The sequence below is a fragment of the Athene noctua genome, chromosome 9 (genome assembly GCF_965140245.1).
Source record: "Athene noctua chromosome 9, bAthNoc1.hap1.1, whole genome shotgun sequence".
In the NCBI taxonomy this organism is placed as follows: domain Eukaryota; kingdom Metazoa; phylum Chordata; class Aves; order Strigiformes; family Strigidae; genus Athene; species Athene noctua.
The window spans coordinates 26,422,337-26,432,882 of record NC_134045.1 but is presented as its reverse complement, the minus strand read 5'-3'; the positions used below and the strand labels follow the sequence as shown (position 1 = coordinate 26,432,882).

The 10,546-nt window shown below is 69.4% G+C and overlaps 1 protein-coding gene across 2 annotated transcripts; it reads right to left on the bottom strand.

Annotated features, from left to right (window-relative positions):
* Positions 1–94: 94 nt before the first annotated feature.
* SPIRE2 (spire type actin nucleation factor 2) lies at positions 95–7,150 on the bottom strand. 2 transcript variants are annotated; one of them, XM_074913003.1, is made up of 15 exons: positions 6,897–7,150; positions 5,122–5,136; positions 3,469–3,848; positions 3,154–3,234; positions 2,908–3,072; positions 2,726–2,812; positions 2,447–2,570; positions 2,185–2,354; positions 1,909–2,110; positions 1,703–1,836; positions 1,201–1,335; positions 1,061–1,128; positions 957–984; positions 761–876; positions 95–670 (listed from the first exon to the last, which is right to left on the bottom strand). In XM_074913003.1, exons 1-15 carry the CDS (start codon positions 7,114–7,116, stop codon positions 460–462), a joined length of 2,136 nt encoding a protein of 711 aa, XP_074769104.1. In that variant the 5' UTR covers positions 7,117–7,150; the 3' UTR covers positions 95–459. The 2 variants fall into 2 exon arrangements, with proteins under 2 accessions (XP_074769104.1, XP_074769103.1); XM_074913002.1 differs by lacking the exon at positions 5,122–5,136 and adding an exon at positions 4,114–4,151 and having other exon boundaries at positions 1,960–2,110; positions 3,469–3,828.
* Positions 7,151–10,546: the final 3,396 nt, after the last annotated feature.

Genomic DNA, 10,546 nt, shown 5'->3' with positions numbered 1-10,546 from the left:
ACCCGGGGGGGCCTCTCACCCCCCCCCCCAACCGCCTTCCACACCGGCTGCCCCCCACACCCCCTCAGGAACAGGCACACGCCCCAGGGGCAGCCCAGCGGGTTTATTAGCCGGGGCGGGGGTGTACAGAGCAGCCGTGCCAGCCCGCGGCGCTGGGCACCCCGGCATGGCCGGCGCCCCCCCGGCGCGGCCAGGGCTTGGCACAGAAGCGGGGCCGGGGTGAGGGGGGCAAAGACTGGTGGCTGCGGGCACCCCACGACGGGATCCGTCCCCCTGGGGGCCGTGCCAGCCGGTGGCGGGGGCTGGAGGGGACAGCAGGCACCCCGCTGTGCCGCCAGGCCTCGCCCCCCCCGGTCCGTCAGGTATATAAATATAGAGGCTGTGTGTATACATCCTATGTATATATGTACATCCGGGTGGCCGCTAGCCCGGGCGGCCGGCACCCCCCTGCCGGGCCTTTCACTTGTGCCAGGAATCGCCGTAGAGGGAGCGGGCCTTGGCGGCGCGGCGGGGCGCGGCGTTGAGCACGGCCACGCTGCGCCGGCTGGAGCAGATGACGTCGGTGACGAAGCCGGCGCAGTCGGTGCAGATGTCGCGTAGGACGGAGCCCTGGGCGTAGATGTGGGGGAACTCCTCTTCCACCCGGCGCCAGCACGTGCCTGGGAACGAGCTGGGGCACAGGGCAGCCCGTCAGCCCCGGCCCCAGGAGGAGGAGGAGGAGGAGATTGGGGGAGGAAGGCTCAGGGCTTGCGGGACTCACTGGAAGGTCTCTCTCCTCCGCAGCGGCAGGACTTTGGCCAGCAGCGAGCCCGGGAGGCTCTCGAAGCCCAGCGCGTAGACGGGGATGTGAGCCAGCTTCTTGGAAGGCATCTTCATCTGCCGGGTGTGCGGGTGTCAGGGCGGGGACGGGGACGGGGACAGGGACATGGTGGCACCGGGCGGAGCCGGTCTCTTACCTTCAGGCTGCAGGAGCTGCAGACAGACCTGGGGACAGAGAGAGGCCGGTGAGCGGGGCCACGGCGGGCGCTCTCCCAGCCCCGCGGCACGGCGCAGCGCTCACCGCTTGCAGAAGAGACACGCGGCGGGCCAGGAGAAGAGGGGGAATTTGGCCCTGCAGCAGCAGCAGACCTGTGGGCAGAGGGGGGATGAGAGCCGGGGGCCGGGCGGGTGGCGCTCGGCCCCTCCGGCCCCAGCTCCCACCTTCCCCTTCCGCAGGCTGCTGTACAGCTCCTTGCTCTGCAGGAACTTCTCCATCTCGGCCTTGACCAGCACCCTGCGCACGTTGATCATCTCCTCCACGGTGAGGGCCAGGCTCTCCACGGGGTGGCTGAATTCCTGCGGGCAAGGGGGGACGTCAGCCCACTAAGCCACAGGGCTGCGGCGCAAGGAATGGCCCGGAGCATCCCTGTGCCGTAGGCAGAGCCTCCTGGCACGGGCAGAACATCCCCAGCCTGGGCAGAGGGTCTCCGCACGGGCAGGGCCTCGTGGCACAGGCTGAGCATCCCCAGCAGGGCTGGGGGCACGCAGCATGGCGTGCCTCAAGCCCCACATCCCGTGCAGAGGGAGCGTGGAGGCCACAGGGACCCCCGTGGCTACCTTGTGCCCTCGTGCCAGGCTGTGTGTGCCCCTGGTCATGGTCACATGCTGTCTCCATCCTCAGTGTCCCCAGCCTCGATGTCCCCAGGCCCCCCCCAGCACTCACCAGCCAGAGGTGCTTGGAGCTGGTGCCGGGGGCAGCGCCGGAGCCGTCCTCTGGCCTCTCCTCCACAGCACCGAGGGCAGCCCGGGGCGGTGCCGAGCTGTCCGGCAGCGGGTGGCAGCTGGCGGGGACGGAGCCTGCGGAGAGGGACAGGGAGCCCATGGCAAGGCCACGCAGCCCGGTGCCACCCCTGCCGCAGGGCATGGCACAACCACACTGGGGACGGGGGTGGCACAGGGCTGGGGACCTCCAGTAGGTACCTGAGCGGGGCCGGGGCTCGGGCTGCAGCGGCTCCGGCTCCTGGGGCGCAGCCTGGCCGCCCCCCAGCTGGCTCTGGAGCTGCGCCAGGTCCTGCTCCGAGAAGGAGCGGTCCCGCTTCAGCGGCACCTCTGTGCCTGGGGAGTCCTCCTCCTGCAAGGCCATGGGCACTCGTCACCCCAGGAACCCCCTCGTCCCCCCAGCACCTCCCATGTCCCCTCCCTTGCCTCGGAGACGTTCATCTCCTCCATCTCGGCCAGGGTGGGTGCCTTGAGCAGGACGCGGGGCCGCGGGCGCGCCGGCGCGGTGCTCGCTGGGGGCCGGGAGAGCTCGAGGCAGGAGCTGGAGGCCAGGCGGCCCGAGCAGGCGTGGGGGATGCAGGGCAGGGAGCTGTACGCTGCAGAGGGCAATGGGGATCAGCCCCGGTGTGACAGGGACCCGCCACGGTGCCAGGCACATCACCAGCATGGCGCGGAGGGATACCGGTACCTTTCTGGCCACGGTACGGCGTCTCCACAGGCCGAAGCTTCCTCTCCTGCTTGATCTCCTCCAGGATCTTCTCATGGAGCGTCCTCTGCTTCTGGGGCAGGGGCCGCAGCCGCCGCTCTGACGCCTGTGGGACACATGGACGGGGCCTCAAGCAGCGGCTGCAGCTCAGGGCCGACCCCCCTCGGGGTGCCCAGCCAGGTGGGCACAGCACCCATGGGACCCCCCAAGCCTGGGCTGGGCACTGCCACGCCATAGAGTCGTCCTGGGGCCGGCACTCACCTGCTTCAGCGGGGGCCGGGAACGGATGAAGTCGAGGATGAGCTCGTGGGCGTCCTTCTTCACCCGAGGCGGGATGTCCCCGTCCACCTGGGAGAGGGCAGAGGGGCCGCGAGCAGCGTCAGCGCCAGGGCATGCGGCACCAGGGCGTGGAGCCGGTGCGGGGGCAGCCCGGCCGCACTCACCATGACCTTGCGGAGTTTGTAGTTGCGGGCGCGGATGTCCTGCATGAGCATCTCGAAGGGGGTGAGCTGGTACTCGGTGGGCAGGGGGTTGAACTGCTTCTCCTGCACCTTCTTCAGCTTCACGCCGTGCCGCAGCTCCCGCATCAGCTGCACCCACAGCCGGGCCTGGGGAGCGGGACAGACAGAGGGTGTCAGCCCCCCCGCACCGCCCCGGCACGGCCCCCGCGCCCAGTCACGCCGCCGTACCCAGTCGGTGTTGCGCAGGCTGCCCAGCTCTGCCGCCGGCCGCTCCTCCGCCTCCTCATCCTCCTTCAGCTTCTGCAGCATCTGCCACGGCACGAGACACCGTCACCCCGTTCCGGCACCCAGTGGCACTTAGGGTTCGGCCGGGGCCGTGCCATGGGGCTGCAGCATGGACACGCACCCCCAAAGTAACCCCCGTCCCCACTACAAACCACCCTCACCAGCTCAGGGCGGGCAGGGGGGAGCACCGCACTCTCTGCAGTGTTTTGGGCCCGCGGGCAGTTTCCCCGGGTGGGCAGCGGTGCCGGCCATGCTCACCTCCTTGGCATCGCGGATCTTGGCGAGGAAGGCTTTCAGCTCCACGGTCTCGGCGAAGAGCGCCCGGCAGACGGCCTGGTAGTGCGCCTGGGCCTCGGCGGGGTCGGCCAGGCGGGCGGCGCAGCATCGCATGGCCTGCCCAAAGGTGCGCACGGCGCGCAGCGGCCCCTCGCCCCCCTCCTCCTCCTCCTCCTGGCCCCCGTAGCCCTCATCGGCCGTGGCGCAGCCGCTGTCCTCCGAGTCGCTGTTGGTCATCAGGTCGATGAGCTGCTCCAGCCGCGGGCTCAGCTCTCGCTCCTCGTTCTCGTCCAGCCCCCAGTCCAGCGCCCGGTAGATGGCAAAACCCAACGACTGCACCATCTGCGGGGACACGGCACCAGCTGGGCCCCGGTTGGCCCCGGCATGGGCTACACCACGGGGGGAGCCCCTCGGTGTGCACAGCCGGCACCAGCTTCCCGCCCCGGCCCCCAGGTCCTTGGTGCTGGGTCCTGCGCCCCCCTGCTGCACCCCAGGACCCCGTCGCCATCACCACAGGGTGAGGGGGGCGGGCGGCGGTGCCCACCCCTGTGCCAGGGTGCGATGGCGGATGGGGCAGGTCCTCGGGAAGGTGCAGCGGGGCCGGGCGGGTGTCCGGCCCCCACGTACCTGGGCTTCAGCGGAGGGCGTCAGCAGCGGGGGCAGCTCTGGGGGGAGGAGGACAGAGTCACCGATGGCACCCATGGCCCCACGCTGGGCATCCCCCTCGGCGTCACCTCCTGTCCCATGCCCTGGGGATGCTGCACCCACCCAGACCCGGCCGTGGGACTGCTCTGAGTGGGTCCCGTCCCGTTCCCATCAGCTCCTACCCCAAGCTGGGACCCCTGTCCCCAACGAGTCCCACCCTGAGCTAGTCCCAGGACACGGCTCCAGGGGACAACAGGGACCGGACCTGTGTGTTGCACCCCAGCATCAAGCGGTGCCGGCTGCGAGATGGTGGCGCAGCCTCCGTTGCTTTCCTTGCCCAGCCAAGCACAGCAGGCCCTGGGCAATGAGCCCAAACGGCCACCGACTGCTCAGCCCCACGGCCAGACCCAGAGGCACATCAAGGGTAGCAGCATCACCCCTTTCCCCCTCACCCCTGGGGCTGGATGGAGTTGGGAGCGGGGAAATGCCCCCTGCACCCCTTTGGGCTGTGGGCACCGGCAGCGTGGGCACGGGCAGGCAGCGGGACAGCCAGGACCCACAGATCACCCACGGGACACAGCCTGGGTGCCCGGTGTGGGCTGTGGTGACGGGTTGTGCCCACCAGACGATGCTGCTTTCCACTGCAGAGTCAGCGCAGATGGGCACCCACACCCCCCCAAACACACCCACACGAGCCCAGGACATGCTCGTGGGCAGCACAGACCCTCCCGGCAGCCAGATGGCCCACGGGATGAGGAGCAGGAGGAGGGCAGTGCCTCAGGGCTCCCCGGCTCCGTGTCCCCGACAGCGGCCACAGCTGCTCCCCCGGCCCAGCCGTCACCCCTCCATTTAGCCGCCCGATGCGGCAGCGAGCGGCAGCCGTGTGTCAGCCACGTGCCCAGGTGCTGCACACCGTCATGTCCCCAGACAGTCCCCAGCTCCTGCTGCAGTGCCACCCCCGGGGATGCTCTGCCCTGGCTGCAAAAGGACGTGGCAGCACATCCCCTGTGACACCGTCACCACCACCCCTGGAACCGGTGCCTGGCCGGAGCCCCCCTCCCGCTGACCGCAGCTCGACAAACACGGCGGGAGCTGGGCTGGGGGGCTGAGCCTGGCTGGTCCCAACAGTTCCCGCCGATCCCAGCGGATGGGGAATTGGAGCGGCTCAGGCGGGTGCTGCCAGCTCACCGGGCCTGGATCCTGCCCCGTGCCGGGGTGGAGCTGCTGAGCCGTGTGCCAGGCCAGTGCCACCACCTGCAGCGGCACTGCGAGGCACCCAGAGCCCTTCCAGCTGCGGGGATCATGGTGAGGGGCCCGGATTTGTCCGTGGGGAGATGGCTCGGGCTGGCACGGGAGGCACTTGGGAGCAGGAGGTGTCGCGGTGGCACCAGCCTCTGGCACAGTGGCCGTGGTGGCTCAGGGAAGGGCGTGAGGCCACTCCCGTGCGCGACCGGCAGAGCCGGTGTGACCGCGCCGTGCCCCGCCGCTGCGGGCACGTGCCGTACCTCTGCGTGGCCCTGCCCCGGGCACAAAGCCGCCCCTCGGGCCCGGCCCCCCTGCTCCCCACATCCCACCTCCACACTCGTCCCCTTGCCGCTGGCAGCGTCCCCTGCCTGGCCACCGGCAGCGAGGACACGCGGTGACACTGCAGCATCCCTGCCCGGCTGCGGGCAAGGACAGGCAGCGACACCGCAGCGGCCCTGCCCGGCCCGGAGCCCCCCGGGAAGCTGCCGTCGCGCCCGGGAGCCCCGAGCACCGGGGGCCACGGCCGACACGCTGGCCTGCCCGCGGGGCGAGGCGGGTGACGCCGCCTGCCGCGCTCTGTCATTAGGCGCAGGGGTGCTCCCCGTCCCGCCGAGCCGCCCCGCGTGGCTGCTGGCACCCGGCCGAGCCCAGTGCCAGCCCGTGAGCACCGCGGGCCCTCCCGGCAGCGCCAGCCGCCCGCAGAGAGGGCACGGCCGCGCGTCCGAAGGTCAAGGACACCGCTGCCGGGGGGCTGGGGGAGGGCGAGGGCCGGCCCGGGGGTGACACCCGGGGCTCCCCGCGGGGTCTCGGGGTGCGGGCGTGTGCGGCGGGTGTGCCCGTGTCTGTGCTGCAACCCCGCGGGGGGGCCCAGCCCGCTGAACCCTGCACCCACGGGCAGCCTGCACACCCCCACGCCCCGCGTCCAGCCTCACCGGCTCAGCCCGACGGGCCCTGCCCGTGCCGGTGCCGGTGCCGCACCGGCCCTGGACCCCCGAGTCACCTGCCCATCACCTGTGCCGGCCGCCGCGGTGCCAGCGGGGGGCCCCGGCTGTGCCAGGGCCGGGCTTTGGGGTTCGCCCCCATCCCCGCCGGTGCCACTGCCGCCTTCCCGGAGCCGGGACCGGTGCCGTCCCTCCGGCCCATCCTCCCAGTCTCTCCGGTGCCGCCCTCCCGCAGCCGGTGCCGCGCCGCTCACCGGTACCAGCGGCGCCAGTGCCTCCCCCCTCTCCCCCTTGCCGGTGCCGTTCCTTCTCTCCCGGGGCCGTTCGCTCCCACCGGGACCTCTGAGGGCCGCGTACCCCCTCCCTCCCCCCCCCGCCGATATCCCTCCCCGGTCCCGGGGCCGGCCGCGCGGCGCAGCGCCCCCTGCCGGTTCCGTTAAGTCAGTCCTGGTGCCGGTAAATCCCGACCCCCCCCGCCCTGTCCGTGTCTCTCCCCCCCCCCTCTCCGCGCTGCCTGCTCCACCCCCCCCACACCCCCCACACCCCCCGCCCCGTCCCGTCGCCGACGATCGTCTTTACCGGGTGGCGGCGGGGGAAGAAGGACGGTGCCGTCGGCTCGGAGGCGGATGTCGGCGGTGCGGAGCGGGGGGGCGGCGGGGGGCCCGGGGGGGGCGGCGGCGGCTCGGCAGCTCTGGAAGCAAAGGGCCCAGGCCTGCTCCTCGTTCAAGGGCTGCTCGTAGCACTTCAGCACCTCCTCCAGGGACAGCTCCGCCGGGGCCCCGCCGCCCGCGCGCGCCATCGCCCCATCCCCGCGCGCCGCCGCCGCCGCCGCCGCCGCCGCCGCCGCCGCCGCCCGGGCGGGCGGGGCCCCGCGGGAGGGGAGGGGAAGGGGGGGGGGAGCGGTGCGGTGCGGCTGGCGGCGGGTAAGGACCGACCCCGCCTCCCCCCCCGCCCGCCTCGCCGTTCGGCCCCGCCTGCGCCGCCGCCGCCGGGGGCGGGGAACACCGGGAGGGGACGCGGAGGCGAGGAGGGGCGCGGTGAGGCGCGGGGCGGCTCGGTGGGGCTCGGTAAGGCTCGGCACGGCTTGGCACGGCTCGGTACGGCTCGGTACGGCTTGAAACGGCTCGATACGGCTCGGTATGGCTTGGCACAGCTCGATAAGGCTCGGTACGGCTCGAAAAGGCTCGGTTCGGCTCGAAACAGCTCGGTACGGCTTGATACGTCTCGGTAAGGCTCAGCACAGCTCGGTTCGACTCAGTAAAGCTCGGTAAAGCTCAGCACGCCTCGGTTTGGCTTGATACAGCTCGGCATGGCTCGGTACAGCTTGGTAAGGCACAGCACAGCTCGGTACGGCTCAGTAAGGCACAGCACAGCTCGGTACGGCTCAGTAAGGCACAGCACAGCTCGGCACGGCTCGGTAAGGCACAGCACAGCTCGGTACGGCTCGGTAAGGCACAGCACAGCTCGGTACGGCTCGGTAAGGCACAGCACAGCTCGGCACGGCTCGGTAAGGCACAGCACAGCTCGGCACGGCTCGGTAAGGCACAGCACAGCTCGGCACGGCTCGGTGCAACTCAGTACAGCACGGCACGGGTCAGCACAGCTTGTTACAACACAGCTCGGCACAGCTCGGCACAGCTCGGCACAGCCCGCCCAGGCTGGCAGGGCGCAGGGTCAGGGTGCAGGGCTGGGTGCAGGGTGTGGGTGCTCCCAGGGTGTGGGTGTGGCGCACGTGATGGGATGCAGGATGTGGTGCCCGTGGGGAGTTCAGGGTGCGGGGCACTGCTGGGGGACCCCCCTACCCCCCCCCTCAAGGGACTATGGCTCCTGCTCCCGGGGAGGTGGCCACGGGCCACGGGTCGGCCCCAGCCCGGGGGCATGAAGTGCCCACGGAAGCCACGTGCCACGCGTGGGGCAGGAGGGTGTGGGGACACGAAGGCCTCGGGGGGCACCTGGGGAACTGGCGGAGGGAAGGGGCCAGGCTGGGACAACAAAACCCCGGGAGGGAGGGAAGGAGAAAGGCTCCGGGTGCTGGAGACAGTTTGGGCACGGCCGGGAGCGGCAGAAGCCGGCTGAAGGTGCCGGGGTGAGGAGCTGGAGGCTCCAGGGAGACCAGGTCCCGCGGGAACAGGGTGTGGGGGGACAACGTCCCGCAGCTGCCCCGGAGGGATGGTCTCGGCAGAGCAGGAAAGCTGGCCGGCCTGCTGCGAAAGGTCAGATGGAGCTAATTAAAGCTCTTGTCATGATGATCTTCCCATTTCCATGATGGAAGGAGCATAAAACCCCATCTCAGCTCCATTAGCCCATGAGCATAAACTGGGAATAATCCCAGAGCCGCGCGGGTAGGGCTGGGAGAGGGACGGAGCCGGCACACGGATGCTCGTCAATCCCACACGGCCAAACCGCTGCCCCGGGGCCGGACACCTCCAGCAAAGAGTCCGAGATGGTGCCTGCAGCGCCGCGGGGGAGAAATGCCCTCCAACGCTCATCCCCGAGCAGCACCAGCTCCGTCCTTGGGGAAGGAAACAGGAGAAGAGTCTGACAGCTGGGAAACGCGGCCCTGCGCTGTGCCCTGGCGTCTGGGAAGGGGGAGGATGGATTCGGGTGATTCGAAGTGTCCGTGTATCTCTGGGATTACTCAGATGCACCATCGCCGGGGCGGCAGCGTGGCGCAGGGGGTCAGGAGCACGGTGCCGGCCTCAGCCCCATCCGGATCTGCACGCCGCAAGAAAGCCACACGGCTCCGTCCCCCCGGAGCCGCTCTCAGCTGCGACGCTGACGCCTGGGTCTGGCTTTCCACACCACCGAGTGAGATTTGAATGCGATATTTACCCTGTAATCGGCCGGCTCCGGAGCCCTGCTCGGGAAGCGACTTTAGAGGGAGGAAAGCTGCACGTGCTGCTCGGCGCAGCGGGGCTGGCTGCCGGGTTTCCTGCGCCGCACACACCTGCCAGCGCCTGCGGACACAGCCAGGGCGGCACCGTCGGGGAGAGGAGCGGGAAGGACGCGCGGCGATCACCCAACCTGCAGGATTAATGGGAATGGATTTGAATTATAAAGCACAAAGCCCTTTGCTTTGGGTAAAACTGTAATTAATATGAAATCAAGATGTAATTAAAAGCTTCTGTCTTGGAAAAAAATCAAACAAAAGCCAAGCGTGTGTGTGCGTAGGGGAAATACAATTAAAAATGAAAGAAATTGGGGAAAAAAAATGAACGGGTTGAGAAATGGTTGCGCTACGGGAAGGTTAGATTTCCCAGTGCTCTGTCACCCTCAGCATCGCAGCAGGACATGCCCCAGGGAGACGGGCCCTTCCCCAGCAGCCAGCACCAGGGCTGCATGTGCACCGGGTTCGTTAATCCATTCCCATGGGTTTCATCCTCTTATGCAAAAAAATTTCCTTAAAAAGCCACAGGAACCCGAACGGAGCGCACAGAGCACCCGCGGGGTTGGATGCACCCATCCCATTTCCCTTACATGCTGCAATAAACAGGGGGGCGTGGAAGGAGAGAGCGTTTCACGAGGGGGCTCGCTCTGGCTACGCGCTGTGTCCTGGCCTTGGATGGGGCCGGAGTTGGAGGAATTTCCCAGTGTCACCGCCTGGAGCACAGCCCCTGTCCCCCGGCACTGACACCGAGCTCCCAGCAGCACCTCCCCACGCCCCCTCGGAGGGTTTCTCATCGGTTTGGCCATCACCGTGACGGTTTCCCCCTGGTTTTAATTCTCTGGTCAAACTGGAGGTGAGTCCCTGACTGTGCCTGGTGTAACAGGCTACTCGCTGCTCCTAGATTTTCTGGTTCCCCAAAATGCCCCAGCCAGCCCTGAGACAATCAAACCCCCGCCCTGAGACTGGCACTTGGGTCCCCCCAAGGGGGCCGCCAAGCCCTACCCTGCTGTGTTTGCCACTGCTGCTCTACACCCCACTCTGGGGCAGGAGTGGGTCTGCGGCATCGACGTCAGTCAGGAGGCACCCGGCTCCTGGGGCACAGGCACCTCAAGAGCTCCCCATTCTCTCCTCTGCATGAATAAACTTCTGGAGCACCCCTAAAACCCAAACTCCAGGTCGGGTGGGCTGCCGGGGCCAGTTGTGCCGGATGATCCCTGTGGAGGAGCACAAGCGCCCTGACCCCCCTACTCCTGATGAGAGCTGTGGGGTTTGTGAGCGGGGTGGCCAGCTCTGTCCTCAGCTACAACCGCGGAGGACCCGGGACATGGACGAGCCCGTTCCT

Bases quoted from the DNA above. Each gene is read 5' to 3' on its own strand.
- SPIRE2 (XM_074913003.1), bottom strand. From the start codon at position 7,116: ATGGCGCGCGCGGGCGGCGGGGCCCCGGCGGAGCTGTCCCTGGAGGAG. The intron at 3,073-3,153 runs GTACGGCGGCGT...CCCGCTCCCCAG, and splicing joins GCCTGCGCAACACCGACTGG to GCCCGGCTGTGGGTGCAGCT. The intron at 2,571-2,725 runs GTGAGTGCCGGC...TGTGTCCCACAG, and splicing joins CCCGGCCCCCGCTGAAGCAG to GCGTCAGAGCGGCGGCTGCG.